The 17,281-nt window shown below is 38.2% G+C and overlaps 1 protein-coding gene across 2 annotated transcripts in view; it reads left to right on the forward strand.

Annotated features, from left to right (window-relative positions):
- Positions 1-17,281, forward strand: part of MAP3K2 (mitogen-activated protein kinase kinase kinase 2) — a 125,199-nt gene that overhangs the window by 69,498 nt on the left and 38,420 nt on the right. For both annotated transcript variants that reach the window (XM_064287346.1, XM_064287345.1), the window contains exons 7-13: positions 397-510; positions 883-970; positions 4,150-4,280; positions 14,144-14,223; positions 15,460-15,527; positions 15,678-15,770; positions 16,438-16,644. In XM_064287346.1, coding sequence (XP_064143416.1) covers positions 397-510; positions 883-970; positions 4,150-4,280; positions 14,144-14,223; positions 15,460-15,527; positions 15,678-15,770; positions 16,438-16,644 — 781 coding nt within the window. The remainder of the gene's footprint in view (positions 1-396; positions 511-882; positions 971-4,149; positions 4,281-14,143; positions 14,224-15,459; positions 15,528-15,677; positions 15,771-16,437; positions 16,645-17,281) is intronic.

Genomic DNA, 17,281 nt, shown 5'->3' on the forward strand with positions numbered 1-17,281 from the left:
AGTTTCATCCATGCAGATGAAAGATGGTACCATTATTTTGTATAATTTTTGTATTTACCCTTAATGCTGTTTTGGGGTGAATATACTAATAGCTAAAGTTTAGCCATATGATATAAAATACCCTAGGAAATTAATCTTTAAATACATTTTCTATAAGAGCTTTATGATGAATAAACCAAATTTTAAAATACTTGTCCATATTCATTCTGTGATTTTAGTGATGGTAGGATAGAGAGAGCAAAGAAATCTATATATGTATATTTATCCAGACTTTGAGTTTAGTGACAAAATAAAGAGCAAATTGTTTTGAGGTTTGTAATTTGTAAAGGAGATGCTACTGGAAGGACTTGACCTGATGAAATGGTTGCGTGACTCTCTATGTCCCTTTTTGTTTAGTTGGTAATTCCACTGACTACTCAAGATGACCTGGACAAAGCTGTGGAATTGCTAGATCGTAGCATTCACATGAAGAGCCTCAAGATACTACTTGTAGTAAATGGAAGTACACAGGTAGGAACAGGAATCATTTTATTCAGTAAGGATTATGGGATTTATGCCTGTGTGAACATAGTTACTGTCTGTAATCATTGATCATATTTTCAGTGGGATTAAGTCTCAATTTCTATACTGTAATTGCTATATTTTCATATCCTTGTTCCTCAGAAGCACATAGCTGAAACTACAAATAAGTATAGTATATCGTACATATGAAACTAATAGAAACTGAGAACTTGAGGAGAACTGTATTAAAATTTGAAAAAGTAGAAGATTTGGTAAGACCCATAAACAATATAAAATAGCTAGGTTATATTTGGTAGGGGAGAGGATTCTCTTTAGAGCTCTAAGGGGGAGAATAGGATTAACTTTCATTTTCTTTTGCAGGCTACTAATTTAGAACCATTACCATCACTAGAAGACTTGGATAACACAGTATTTGGAGCAGAAAGGAAAAAACGGCTTTCTGTGATAGGTAAGAAAGCTAGTGTCTGAATCATGGAATGGGTAATTTCTCAATTTCTTCTTCATCCTTTAATGTAGGGCAAACACCTAAACATCCAGTATGAAAACCCATTGCTGTTGAGTCAGTTCTAACTCAGAGCAACCCTATAGGACAGAGTAGAACTGCCCCATAGAGTTTCCAAGGCCATAAATCTTTACGGAAACAGACTGCCACATCTTTCTCCTGCGGAGTGGCTGGTGGGTTCGAACTGCCAGCCTTTTGGTTAGCAGCCGAACGTTTTAACCACTATGCCACCAGGGCCCCTTACACCTAAATATACCTCTGATGAATCACAGCCTGTAACTTACCCTTAGTTACCCACTTTCTAGCGTCTGCAGTCCCTTGGAAATTGAGTGAAGTATTAAAGGATTTGTTGTTGTAGTGTGCCGTTGAATTGATTTCGACTCATAGCGACCCTATATGACTGAGTAGAGTTGCCTCATTCTAGGTTGTAATCTTGTGGAAGAAAATCGCCAGGTTTTTCTCCTGTGGAGTGGCTCGTGGGTTCAAACCACCAACCTTTCCTTTATCAGCTGAATGCTTAACCATTGTGGCACCCACAGAATTAGCAGTCTTTTAAGTATTTTTAAGGTTTGACAAATTCAGATAAAACCTTGAAGAGGTTTTAATTGTACCAATAAACTAAAAGAAAGAGTATGAAAAGAAGTAATTCTAGAATATTAAAATTAACAAGTAGACTACAGTCTAAGTTCATAAGCCTTTCTCTAGGGTTTTAGTTATTGCCAAGCATGTTATCAAAATAGAGATTGCGAAGAATTTACAGATTATACTTTATTAGTATTCAGTTTTTATGTGCCACTAATTATGCATTATGTTCTAATTAAACTCATGGTATAAAGAAATATGGACCCTGTGCTGTCTTTGAGAAGTGACCTGTAGAGAGGCACGGGTTGGGCAGAGGTGCTTACAGTCCCCAGTTCTGTGTATCTTCTTCAATTTGCATAAAACATCAATAATCCATGCACATTTTCATAGGATAAAGCTTCACCATGTTCAAAAACCTACTCGTATAAACAATTAGGCAGTGAATATAGTCATTAAAGATAGCATGAAAACAGGAGGGACAGATTTGAAGCAGAAAACAGGAGAAACAGTTGAATTGGGAAGAAGCTAGAGAGTTGGGCAAAAAAGAAGAGTGGTTGTGAATCTAAGCAACAGCAAAGGCTGGTCACAGAGGAGGATTGTTGAGGATGAAAGAAAACATTAAAATGGCATGTGAACTGCCCAAAAATCTATTATTCATCTTCTCTTTTGTTCCCCAGAAGAAACTATTTTGTAACAATTGCCTTCTAAATGTCTGTCTTAAACCAGCAGTCCTGCTTTTGGTTTCAGCCATGCTGGAAATGTGAGCAGCAGAGATGATTTACGAGTAAAATAAAAATTGCTTGTCCTTCCCATTTGGATGTATTTTGATAAAATTTAAAATTTTGGTGAAAGAATGTTTGAAATACCTGAACTCAAATCCCAGCTCTGAGTAACCTGAGACCAGTGACCGTCAGTCATCATCTTTAAGTCATGGGGTTGTTTTAACAATAAACTGAGAAAACACTTCTAAAGTACATTTTACTTTCCAAACGAGAAAGCATGACTGTTATTAATCACGCATTTCTTTCTTCATCTCCGTTTCTTGTCACATAACACTATCTATCATACTAATGAAAAAATCAACAATTCACTTTGATGATATTCCAAAAGCCAAAAACCAAACCCAGTGCTGTCGAGTCGATTCCAACTCGTAGTGACCCTATAGGACAGTAGAACTGCCCCATAGGGTTTCCAAGGCTGTAATCTTTTATGGGAGGAGACAGCCACATCTTTCTCCCACAGAGTGGCTGGTGGGTTTGAACTGCCAACCTTACAGTTAGCAACTGAGCACTTAACTGCTGCACCACCAGGGCTCCTTTAGGCATGAGGGGCATTTATTTAAAAATCTATACTGTATTATCAGCCTATGATGTAGGTTTTCACTGGCCAAGTTTTTCAAAAGTAGACTGCCGGGTCCCTTCTTCCTAGTCTGTCTCAGTCTATAAGCTCTGCTGAAACCTGTCCACCAAGGGTGACACTGCTGGTATTTGACATACTGGTGGCCAAGCTTCCAGTATCATAGCAACACACAAGCCACCACAGTATGATAAAGTGACAGACGTGTATGAGTTGTCAGCAGTCAGAAAAAAATACCACCTATTAAGTGTAAATCAATACTGTTATGAGATTAATCATTATATATAGTATTGTGGGAGTTTAGAAAAGATATAAAAACATTTGAAGTTTTACAAACATGAATATTCTGTTAACTTTTTCTTTTTCCTTCTAAATTGTATTTATTTTGTTGTTATCATTGAGAATATACACAGCAAAACATACACCAACTGCTTCTACATGTATAATTTAGTGACATTTATTATATTCTAGTTGTGCAACCATCCTCACTCTCCTTTTCTGAGTTGTTCCTCCCTCATTAACATAAATTGACTGCCCCCTAAGTTTCCTATCTAATCTTTTGAGTTGCTGTTGTCAATTTGATCCCGTATAGATAGTTCTTAATAGAACATAATGCTCAAGGCAGACATTTTTCACTAGTTAATCTAAACCATTGTTTGTTTTTAAGATGATTTCAGGGGATATTTTTGTCTTAAGGTTTAAAGATTATCTCAAGTCTGTACTTTTAGGGGTTTGTCTACCCTCCATGGCTCCAGGAAGTCCAGAGTCCATGAGAATTGGAAATTCAGTTCTGGTTTTTAACCCTTTTGATCAGGATTCTCTGGAATCTTTGATCAAAATATTCAGTAATGGTAGCTGGACACCATCCAGTTCTTCTGGTGTCTTGACAAAGGAGGGAATTGTTCATGGAAGGAATTAGCCACACATTCCCTATCTTCCTCCTGTTCCTGACTGCCCTTCTTCCTCTGTAGCTCCAGGTGAATAGAGACTAATTTTTGTGCCTTGGATGGCCGCTTGCATGCTTTTAAGAGCACAGGTACTACGTGTTCTGTTAACTTTTACTAAAAATGGGATTTCAGTTGCTAAAAACTTATGGAGTTATAGTCCATAAATTCTGTGTATATTAGCTAATACAGTTGGTTTTCTTGCTGATATTTATAAAATCATATGATTTTTTTTCCTTTGAGGTTCTACTAGTAGAGATAGAAGCTCCCCTCCCCCGGGATACATTCCAGATGAATTACATCAGGTTGCTCGGAATGGGTCATTCACTAGTATCAACAGTGAAGGAGAGTTCATTCCAGAAAGCATGGACCAAGTAAGTAAAAGTTTGATGTGGATTTTTATTTACTGACATGAATGTTGTTAGGGTCAGTGTGATTTGGCAGGTACTTGGTATGGGGTATGTGTGTGTATGTGTATTTTTTTTAACCTCTTGTTCAATCCCATATCTTCCTTCTTAGGTGACTAAAACAGCAAAAAATATAGGAAAATGCCCACTAATTTCCATTGATGTATAAAGAATACCAGAATAAGGCTGATTTCTTATAATGCTTATCCATAAATGAGTGAATATATTTGTTTGTAATCCTGGGGTTAACATTCAGATTTTTTTAACTTTGTGAAGCCGAGGTTTATGAACTTTCTAAAACAATTAAAAAAAAAAAAGTTTCAAGTATTGAAATATTTTCTTGGAGTTGCTGTTGTTTTCTTAACATTACACTGGATGCCCATGCTACTGTAGAATAATTGACATTTTATGGTAGTGTAGCAGTCACGATGTCATTAGCCATAATTTGTTTGAGGCCATTGTTTAGTTTTGGTAAGGAAAATTCTGTGAAATATTTTCACTTTTAATTATTTAACTAATCCTCTGAAAAAATACAACACTGGAAGTGCTTGCTCATCTGTGTCAAGAAGTTTGGAAGACAGCTACCTGGCCAACTGACTGGAAGGGATCCATGTTTGTGCCGATCCCAAAGAAAGGTGATCCAGCAGAATGCAGAAATTATCGAACAGTATCACTAATAAAACATGCAAGGAAAATTTTGTTGAAGATAATTAAAAAAATGATTGCATCAGTCCATCGGCAGGGAACTGCCAGAAATTCAAGCTGGATTCAAAACAGTAGAACAAAGAAGATCTTTGCTGATGTCAGATGAATCTTGGCCAAAAGCAGAAAATACCTGTATTTTATTGACTACGCAGAGGCATTAGACTGTGTAGATTATAACAAGTTATGGATAACACTGCAAAGAATGGGAATTCCAGAACACTTAATTGTGCTCATGTGGAACCTGTACGTAGACCAAGAGGCAGTTGTTTGGACAGAACAAGGGGATACTGCGTGGTGTAAAGTCAGGAAAGGTGTGAGTCAGGGTTGTATCCTTTCACCATACCTACTGAATCTGTATGCTTAGCAAGTAATCCGAGAACCCAGACTAGGTGAAGAAGACTAAGCATGAAGCTTGGAGGAAGGCTCTTTAACAACCTGCGTTATGCAGATGACACAACCTTGCTTGCTAAAAGTGGAGAGAACTCGAAGCACTTACTGTTGAAGATGAACGACTACAGCCTTCAGTATAGATTGCACCCTAACATAAAGAAAACAAAAATCCTCACAACTGGACCAGTAAGCAACATCGCGAGAAATGGAGAAAAGATTGAAGTTGTCAAAGATTTCATTTTACTTGGATCCATAATCAGCACCCTTGGAAGTAGCAGTCAAGAAATTAAGGGATGTATTGCATTGGGCAAATTTGTTTAAAAAGATCTCTTTCAAGTATTAAAAAGCAAAGGTGTCCCTTTGAGGACTAAAGTGTGCCTAACTCAAGCCATGCTGTTTTCAGTGGCCTCATATGCATGCAAAAGCGGGATGGTGAATAAGGAAGACCGGAAAAGAATCGACGTCTTTGAATTATGGTGTTGGCGAACAATATTGAATATACCATGGACTGCCAGAAGAATGAACAAGTTTGTCTTGGAGGAAGTAGAGCTGAAATGCTCCTTAAAAGTGAAGATGGCAACCCTAAAACTTGAACAAATAGAAAGAGAGCAACAAAAGAAACCCTCAGGCACCAGAAGAAAACAAATAATAAAAATTAGAGCAGAGCTAAATGAAATAGAAAACAGAAAAACAATTGCAAGAATTAGCAAGACCAAAAGCTGGTTCTTGGAAAAAATCAACAAAATTGATAAACCTTTGGCCAAACTGGCAAAAGAAAAACAGGAGAGGAAGCAAATAATCCAAATAAGAAATAAGATGGGCGATATTACAACAGATCCAACTGAAAATTAAAAGAATCATATCAGATTACTATGAAAAATTAGAAGAAATGCATGAATGCCTAGAAACACACTACCTATCTAAACTAACACAAACAGAGTTAGAACAACTAAATAGACCCCTAACAAAAGAAGAGATTGAAAAGGTAATCAAAAAACTCCCAACAAAAAAAAGCCCTGGCCCACACAGCTTCACTGCAGAGTTCTACCAAACTTTCAGAGAAGAAGTTAACGCCACTACTACTAAAGGTATTTCAGAGCATAGATAAGGATGGAATACTACCAAACTCGTTCTATGAAGCCACCATATCCCTGATACCAAAACCAGGCAAAGACACCACTAAAAAAAGAAAATTATAGACCTATATCCCTCATGAACTTCGATGCAAAAATCCTCATCAAAATTCTAGCCAATAGAATTCAACAACATATCAAAAAAAGTAATTCACCATGACCAAGTGGGATTCATCCCAGGTATGCAGGGATGGTTCAACATTAGAAAAAACAATTAATGTAATCCATCACATAAATAAACAAAAGACAAGAACCACATGATCTTATCAATTGATGCAGAAAAGGCGTTTGACCAAGTTCGACACCCATTCATGATAATAACTTTCAGCAAAATAGGAATAGAAGGAAAATTCCTCAACATAATAAAGCCAACAACCAACGTCACCCTAAAGGGAGAGAGCCTGAAAGCGTTCCCCTTGAGATCAGGAACCAGACAAGGATGCCCTTTATCACCACTCTTATTCAACATTGTGCTGGAGGTCCTAGCCAGAGCAGTTAGGCTAGATAAAGAAATAAAGGGCATCCAGATTGGCTAGGAAGAAGTCAAAGTATCTCTATTTGCAGCTAACATGATCTTATACACAGAAAACCCTAAGGAATCCTCAAGAAAACCACTGAAACTAATAGAAGAGTTCAGCAGAGTATCGGGATACAAGATAAACATACGAAAATCAGTTGGATTCCTCTACACCAACAAAAAGAACCTCGAAGAGGAAATCACCAAATCAATACCATTTACGTTAGCCCCCAGGAAGATAAAATACTTAAGAATAAATCTTACCAGAGATGTAAAAGACTTATAGAAAGAAAACCATAAAACACTACTGCAAGAAACCAAAAGAGATCTACATACGTGGAAAAACATACCTTGCTCATGGATAGAAAACTTAGCATTGTAAAAATGTCTATTCTACCAAAAGCAATCTATAAATTTAATGCAAGTCCAATTCAGATTCCAACGACATTTTTTAATGAGATGGAGAAACAAATCAACAACTTCATATGGAAGGGAAAGTGGCCCTGGGTATGGAAAACATTACTGAAAATGCAGAACGAAGTGGGAGGCCTTACTCTACCGAATTTTAGAAGCTATTATACTGCCACAGTAGGCAAAATAGCCTGGTACGGTACAACAACAGATACATAGACCAGTGGAACAGAATTCAGAATGCAGACATAAATCCATCCACATATGAGCAGTTGATATCTGACAAAGGCCCCAAAACAGTTAAATGGGGAAAAGACAGTCTTTTTAACAAATGGTGCTGACATAACTGGATATCCATCTGCAAAAAAATAAAACAAGACCCATACCTCACTCCATGCACAAAAATGAGCTCAAAATGGATTAAAGACCTAAATATAAAATCTAAAATGATAAAGATCTTGGAAGAAAAATTGGGACAACGTTAGAAGCCCTAATGCATGGCATAAACAACATGCAAAACTTTACTAACAATGCAGAAGAAAAACTAGGTAACTGGGAGCTCCTAAAAATCAAACACCTGTGCTTATCCAAAAAAAAAAAAAAGACTTCATCAAATGAGTAAAAAGATTACCTACAGACTGGGAAAAAGTTTTTAGCTATGACATTTCTGATCACTGCCTGATCTCTAAAATCTACTTGATACTTCAAAAACAATTATAGAAAGACAAATAACCTAATTAAAAAATGGGTAAAAGATATAAACAGACACTTCACTAAAGACATTCAAGTAGCTAACAGATACATGAAGAAATGCTCATGATCTTTAGCCATTAGAGAAATGTAAATGAAAACTACAATGAGATTTCATCTCACTGCAACAAGGCTGGCATTAATCCAAAAAACAGAAAACAAATATTGGAGAGGCTGTGGAGAGATTGGAACACTTATACTGTGCTGGTGGGAATGTCAAATGGTACAACCACTTTGGAAATCGATTTGGTGCTTCCTTAAAAAACTAGAGATAGAAGTACCATATGATCCAGCAATCCCACCCCTTGGTATATATCCTAGAGAAATAAGAGCCTTTATACGAACAGATATATGCACACCCATGTTCATTGCAGCAGCGTTTACAATAGCAAAAACATGGAAGCAACCAAGGGTGCCCATTAACGGATGAATGGATAAATAGATTATGGTATATTCACACAATGGGATACTACACATCAATAAAGAACAGTGATGAATCTGTGAAAGATTTCATAACTTGGAGGAATCTGGAAGGCATTATGCTGAGTGAAGTTAGTCAGTTGCAAAAGGACAAATACTGTATAAGACCACTATTATAAGAACTTTAGAAATAGTTTAAACAGAGAAGAAAATACTCTTTGATGGTTACGAGAGGGGGAAGGGAGGTTGGGTGGGAGACAGGTACTCACTAATTAGATAAAAAAAAAAACGGTAGTTTTAGATAAGAATTACTTTAGGTGATGGGAAAGACAACACACAATACAGGTGATGTCAGCACAACTGGACTAAACCGAAAGCAAAGAAGTTTCCTGAATAAACTGAATGCTTTGAAGGCCAGCACAGCAGGGGTAGGGGTATAGGGACCACGGTTTTAGAGGACATCTAACTCAATTGGCATAATAAATCTATTAAGAAAACCTTCTGCATCCCACTTTCGAGAGTGGCGTCTGCGATCTTAAATGCTAGCAAGCGGCCACCTAAGATGCATCAATTGGTCTCAACCCACCTGGGGCAAGGGAGAATGAAGAACACCAAGGACACAAGGTGTAACTAGGAGCCCAAGAGACAGAAAGGGCCACATAAACCAGAGACTACATCAGCCTGAGACCAGAAGAACTAGATCGTGCCTGGCTACAACCAATGTCTGCCCTGACAGGGAACACAACACAGAACTCCTGAGGGAGCAGGAGAGCATTGGGATGCAGACCCCAAATTCTCCTGAAAAGACCAGACTTAATGGTCTGACTGAGCGTAGAAGGACCCCGGTGGTCATGTTCCACAGGCCTTCTTTTGGCCCAGGACAGGAACCATTCCTGAAGCCAACTCTTCAGATATGTATTTGACTGGACATTGGGTTATAGAGGGATGCTGGTGAGGAATGAGCTTCTTGGATCAGGTGGACACTTGAAACTATGTTGGCATCTCCTGCCTGAAGGGGAGCTGAGAGGGTGGAGGGGGTTAGAAGCTGGCGAAATGGACACGAAAAGAGAGACTGGAAGGAGGGAGCAAGCTGTCTCATTAGGGGGAGAGCAATTGGGAGTATGTAGCAAGGTGTATATAAGTGTTTGTGTGAGAGATTGACTTGATTTGTAAACTGTTACTTAAAGCACAATAAAAATGTAAAAAAAGGAAAAGCATACCTTGCTCATGGATAGGAAGACTTAACGTAGTAAAAATGTCTATTTTACCAAAAGCTGTCTATACATACAATGCACTTCTGATCCAAATTCCAATGTCATTTTTTAATGTGATGGAAAAACAAATCACCAACTTCATATGGAAGGGAAAGAAGCCCCGGATAAGCAAAGCATTACTGAAAAAGAAGAAGAAAGTGGGAGGTCTCACTCTACCTGATTTCAGAACGTATCATACAGCCACAGTAGTCAAAACAGCCTGGTACTGGTACAACAACAGACACATAGACCAATGGAACAGAATTGAGAACCCAGATATAAATCCATCCACATATGAGCAGCTGATATTTGACAAAGGCCCCAAACCACTTAAATGGGGAAAAGACAGTCTTTTTAACAAATGGTGCTGGCATAACTGGATATCCATTTGCACAAAAATGAAACAAGATCCATACCTCACACCATGCACAAAAACTAACTCCAAGTGGATCAAAGGCCTAAACATAAAGACTGAAACGATAAAGATCATGGAAGAAAAAATAGGGACAACCTTAGGAGCCCTAATACAAGGCATAAACAGAATACAAAACATTACCAAAAATGACGAAGAGAAACCCGATAACTGGGAGCTCCTAAAAATCAAACACCTATGCTCATCTAAAGACTTCACCAAAAGAGTAAAAAGACCACCTATAGCCTGGGAAAGAATTTTCAGCTATGATATCTCCGACCAGCCCCTGATCTCTAAAATCTATATGATTCTGTCAAGACTCAACCACAAAAAGACAAACAAACCAATCAAGAAGTGGGCAAAGGATATGAACACGCACTTCACTAAAGAAGATATTCAGGCAGCTAACAGATACGTGAGAAAATGCTCTCGATCATTATCCATTAGAGAAATGCAAATTAAAACTATGATGAGATTCCATCTCACTCCAACAAGGCTGGCATTAATCCAAAAAACACAAAATAATAAATGTTGGAGAGGCTGCGGAGAGATTGGAACTCTTATACACTGCTGGTGGGAATGTAAAATGGTACAACCACTTTGGAAATCTATCTGGCATTATCTTAAACAGTTAGAAATAGAACTACCATACAACCCAGAAATCCCACTCCTTGGAATATACCCTAGAGAAATAAGAGCCTTCATACAAACAGATATATGCACACCCATGTTTATTGCAGCTCTGTTTACAATAGCAAAAAGCTGGAAGCAACCAAGATGTCCATCAACGGATGAATGGGTAAATAAATTGTGGTATATTCACAGAATGGAATACTACGCATCGATAAAGAACAGTGATGAATCTGTGAAACATTTCATAACATGGAGGAACCTGGAAGGCATTATGCTGAGCGAAATTAGTCAGAGGCAAAAGGACAAATATTGTATAAGACCAGTATTATAAGATCTTGAGAAATAGTATAAACTGAGAAGAACACATACTTTTGTGGTTACGAGGCGGGGAGGGGGAGAGAGGGTGGGAGAGGGTTTTTTACTGATTAGTTCGTAGATAATAACTGCTTTGGTGAAGGGAAGGACAATACTCAATACATGGAAGGTCAGCTCAACTGGACTGGACCAAAAGCAAAGAAGTTTCCGGGATAAACTGAATGCTTCAAAGGTCAGCGGAGCAAGGGTGGGGGTTTGGGGACCATGGTTTAAGGGGACTTCTAAGTCAATTGGCATAATAAACTCTATTATGAAAACATTCTGCATCCCACTTTGAAATGTGGCGTCTGGGGTCTTAAATGCTAACAAGTGGCCACCTAAGATGCATCAATTGGTCTGAACCCACCTGGATCAAAGGAGAATGAAGAACACGAAGGTCACACGATAACTAAGCCCAAGAGACAGAAAGGGCGTCATGAACCAGAGACCTACATCATCCTGAGACCAGAAGAAGTAGTTGGTGCCCGGCCACAACTGATGACTGCCCTGACAGGGAGCACAACAGAGAACCCCTGAGGGAGCAGGAGATCAGTGGGATGCAGACCCCAAATTCTCACAAAAAGACCATAGGTAATGGTCTGACTGAGACTGGAGGAATCCCGGCGGTCATGGTCCCTAAACCTTCTGTTGGCCCAGGACAGGAACCATTCCCGAAGACAACTCATCAGACTTGAAAGGGACTGGACAGTGGGTAGGAGAAAGATGCTGATGAAGAGTGAGCTCTTTGTATCAGGTGGACACTTGAGACTGTGTTGGCATCTCCTGTCTGGAGGGGGGATGGGAGGATAGAGAAAGTTGGAAGGTGGCAAAATTGTCACGAGAGACTGGAAGGGCTGACTCATTTGGGGGAGAGCAAGTGGGAGTATGGAGTAAGGTATATATAAACTTATATGTGACAGTTTGACTTGATTTCTAAACGTTCACTTGAAGCTCAAAAAAAGTTAATAAAAAAAAAAAAGTTAGAACTACCATACAACCCAGAAATCCCACTCCTCGGAATATATCCTAGAGAAATAAGAGCCTTTACACGAACAGGCATGTGCACACCCATGTTTATTGCAGCACTGTGTACGATAGCAGAAAGCTGGAAGCAACCAAGGTGTCCATCAACGGATGAATGGGTAAATAAATTGTGGTATATTCACACAATGGAATCTACGCATCGATAAAGAACAGTGACGAATCTGTGAAACATTTCATAACATGGAGGAACCTGGAACGCATTATGCTGAGTGAAATTAGAGACAAAAGGACAAATATTGTATAAGACCACTATTATAAGATCTTGAGAAATAGTATAAACACATACTTTTGTGGTTACGAGGTGGGTGGGGGGGTGGGAGAGGGTTATTTACTGATTAGTTCGTAGATAAGAACTACTTTAGGTGAAGGGAAGGACAATACTCAATACACGGAAGGTCAGCTCAACTGGACTGGACCAAAAGCAAAGAAGTTTCTGGGATAAACTGAATGCTTCAAAGGTCAGCGGAGCAAGCGCGGGGGTTTGTGGACTATGGCTTAAGGGGACTTCTAAGTCAATTGGAAAAATAATTCTATTATGAAAACATTCTGCATCCCACTTTGAAATGTGGCATCTGGGGCCTTAAATGCTAACAAGCGGCCATCTAAGATGCATCAATTGGTCTCAACCCACGTGGATCAAAGGAGAACGAAGAACACCAAGGTCACACGATAACTATAAGCCCAAGAGACAGAAAGGGCCACAGGAACCAGAGACCAGAAGAAGTAGATGGTGACCAGCCACAACCGATGACTGCCCTGACAGGGAGCTCAACAGAGAACCCCTGAGGGAGCAGGAGATCAGTGGGATGCAGACCCCAAATTGTCATAAAAAGACCATACTTAATGGTCTGACTGAGACTAGAGGAATCCCGGCGGTCATGGTCCCCAAACCTGTTGGCCTAGGACAGGAACCATTCCCGAAGACAACTCATCTGACATGGAAGGGACTGGACAAAGGGTTGGAGAGAGATGCTGATGAAGAGTGAGCTACTTGTATCAGGTGGACACTTGAGACTGTGTTGGCATCTCCTGTCTAGAGGGGAGATAGGAGGGTAGAGAGGGTTAGAAACTGGGAAAATTGTCACAAAAGGAGAGAGTGGAAGGGCTGACTCATTAGGGGGAGAGTAAGTGGGAGTATAGAGTAAGGTGTATATAAGCTTATATGTGACAGACTGACTTGATTTTTAAACGTTCACTTAAAGCTCAATAAAAATTTAAAAAAAGTTAAAATGTAAAAAAAAAAAAGTGAGCATAGCAAGACTTTATCTTACATACTTTGGACTTGTCAGGAGGGACCATTCCTTGGAGAAGGGCATCATGCTTGGTAAAGTATAGGGTCAGCAAAAAAGAGGAAGACCGTGAACAAGATCTGTTGACACAGTGGTTGCAACAGGGGACTCAAACAGAGCAACAGTTGTGAGGATTGCACATAGGGTTGCTGGAATGATTCAGAACTGACTCGACGGCACCTAATAAAACTATGGAGACGATGTTCTGGGAAATTCTGAAGTGATGGCTTCTCTACAAGACACAGCTACTTTTGAAACATTTGAAAACTGGCAACTTTGGGGAGTGACTGCTGATGGGTATGATATTTCTTTTTGGGCTGATGAAAGTCTTATAAAATTGGGGTGAGGATTGTACGACACTGTGAAGGTACTGAACACGATTGGATTTTATAGTTTAAATGGGTGAATTTTATGATATATGAATTATAGCTCAGTAAAGTTGAAAGAAAAAAAAAAACCCTAGTAACTTTGGGTTCTATCCCGTGTCATCATAAATGGTACTCTTTTTTATATTTTTAGATGCTGGATCCATTATCTTTAAGCAGCCCTGAAAATTCTGGCTCAGGAAGCTGTCCATCACTTGATAGTCCTTTGGATGGGTAATGTTGATTGTGGCTTTTGTTTCTGAATACATGTGGGTAAATAGCTTGCTGAATTATCAAGAACTCTTCTTTGCTACATTCAGAGGAAAGTAGTTGATACCTGCCTGTACTTATAACAAATCAGTGTTTTCCCAATTTGAGCAAATCCCTCAACCTCATGCATGGGTCTCAGTATCTTTATTAGTTAAAATAATATCTTCAGGGCTGCTTCTGATTATACTATTCTGAGTATTCCTGCTTGCCAGAATTGTGTGTTTGAAGGTAAATACAAACTTAGAATTCATGTATGTTTATTTTTAAAACTGTGTTGGTGAAACTACTGTCAAAATTTTCATTAATATGTTTATTTTTGGAGGTGTCGGGAATTGTTGGACCTGTTCGAGATTATGCTCATTTTGACACCAGATTAAATTAATTTACATTCTTGTAATTGTGATCTGGTGTGTTAGTTGTCATTTCCAAAATTTAAGCACTTTGGTGAAAGATCTGTTTAGGAATACAACTGGGGTCAAGTTGCAGCTGTGGCTTTTCTGTTAAAAGTGCCCCCTCTCCTGGCCTCAGCAAAACACTGTTCTTTGTTGACGCTGTGTAGCACACAAGATTCATTGTCTTCATTAAAATCTTTACCTGCTTAGTTTCCTCTTGGATTGCTTTCTAAAAGGAAATTGTGGAAAGATAACTGATATTATGTGAGAATACATATTTCAGTGTCTCTTACCTGTATACCTGGAACCTCTCTCTGTTAATATTTACTTCGAGTAGACATTCAGAAATTTAGGGAAATATTAATGATGCAGCTATATTTATTGAACAGTTACTATTTGAAGGCACTGTCCCAACCCCCTTACAAAAATACACTTTACATATATACACTTGAAATTATTATCTCCTTTTTGTAGATGAGGAAACAGTCTCAGAAAGGTGATTTGCAAAGATTACACAGCTAGTTTAGTGGCAGGGCTAGGATTGAAACACAGGTTTGTCTGATTCCAAAACTTACCGTTCTTACCGCTACACTGATGACTTTTAAATGTCAGGCTTTTTTTCTGCCTGTACCAAATAAATGTCTAAAAGGAAATTTCCCTTTGGTCAGTTATGTTAGCATTTCAGGGTGAGCTGTAGTATGTGTATTTATATACACATACACATAGACACTGAAATTGTTTTAAGACCTGAAAACATGTCTTATTTACATAGTTTCTCTTAATTTAATGTGGCATTTTCTACTTACAGAGAGAACTATCCAAAATCACGAATGCCCAGGGCACAGAGCTACCCAGATAACCATCAAGAATTTTCAGGTTAGACTGTTCCCAGTCTAAACGTTTATGTCATTGAGTAGTGTTTTGGCTGGGAGGGAGAGGGGAGATTTTTAAAAAATAAAATAAAATTTTGTAAATGTGTTTTTCATCATTAGAAATATTTGAGGTTTTTTCCGTGTGTCTTAACAGACTATGATAACCCTATCTTTGAGAAATTTGGAAAAGGAGGAACATATCCAAGAAGGTATCATGTTTCCTATCACCAGCAAGAGTATAACGATGGTAAGTCTCTGGCAGTTTGACCACAAGTACACTTTGTTAAAAATCTCATGTTTATGTAATATCCTTAGAAATGGGCTTGTTCTAGAATCACTCAGTTTTCCAGTTTTTTTTTAATGTTTTTAAGAAAATTGGATTATAATTAAAACTATAATAACATTTTAGTTTCGTGTTATCTCTTAATACCAGTATTTTTTTTTTTTTTGAAAAAAGGAATAATTAAAAAAACGATATTAACTAGCAAATAATTCCTTGATGGTGGAATGCACACTAGCATTGCCCTTTAAGGAAAAACCGTTGGTACCTATCAACTTACAATTTTTGTTTTATATTTTTTGTCATTCTTGGAAATGAGAGTAAAAGTTTTATCTCCCTTGTATTCAGAAGTGACAGGGTTTGACTTTGTGATTTTCTGTGTATGTGTACTTCACCATAAGATATTCTGTGAATTTGCGATCAGATCCTGTTCACACCCCCACTCTTCTCTTCATTTGTTTTCACCTTTTCTCTTTCTTGTGTTTTTTTTTTTAATTGCTGTTAAGTTTAAAACGTATAATCAAATAATCAGTGCTATTTCAATTCTTACCAAGACAGATTTTTCCCTAAATTTCAAATATTAAATGTAGTACAATATATTAATAAAAGATGTAATTCTTTTTTCATGTTTCAGGTCGTAAAACTTTTCCCAGAGCTAGAAGGAACCAGGGGACCAGCTTCCGGTCTCCTGTGAGTTTTAGTCCCACTGACCATTCCTTAAGCACTAGTAGTGGAAGCAGTATCTTCACCCCAGAGTGTGACGACAGTCGGATAAGAAGAAGGGGAAGTGACATAGACAACCCTACTCTGACTGTAATGGACATCAGCCCACCCAGCCGGTGTAAGTGATAGAAATTGGCGTAGTAGAACACATAGCAGAACCTTTAGAGAGTTTTATAGTATTTCTCAAAGAAGTCATAGCGGTGTTTCTAAAGGTGGTGGAAAAGTCAAATAGTAAGCATAGTATCACTGCTAAGTACTTTAGAAGATTCTGTCCTTTGTTTTTATTACAAAATTATTACTGATTATTCCATTCATTCATTCCACATATCCTTATTGAGGCCTAGCACTAAGATTTGCAAAATAACCTGTAATACATAGAGGAATAATTATAGTGTAGTAGTGAATCTAGATCTCGAGTAGGAATTCACCAGGTAAGGATGGGACACGTACATATGGGCACGGCATGTTACAAAAATGGGGAGTCATTCATTTGTGGCTTAAGTGGAAGATATCTTTCTTAAAATAGCAGGAGTAGGACTGGAATGGTAACTAGGAGCCCCTTGGTGAAATATTTGGACTTTGCCTTATAAGCATTGCGTGCAGAGATTCCTGCCCTAAGATATTTATTGAAACAGTATTTGCATACTCCCAATTACTCCTCTTTGTACTAGTGTTTTCATGTTTTATTTGTACATCTGTAACCCCCTGCTACATTGCTCCTAATTTTGCTTAAGAGCTATTTCTTTTTTAAATTT

This window comes from Loxodonta africana, chromosome 6 (assembly GCF_030014295.1).
Source record: "Loxodonta africana isolate mLoxAfr1 chromosome 6, mLoxAfr1.hap2, whole genome shotgun sequence".
Classification (NCBI taxonomy): Eukaryota; Metazoa; Chordata; class Mammalia; order Proboscidea; family Elephantidae; genus Loxodonta; species Loxodonta africana.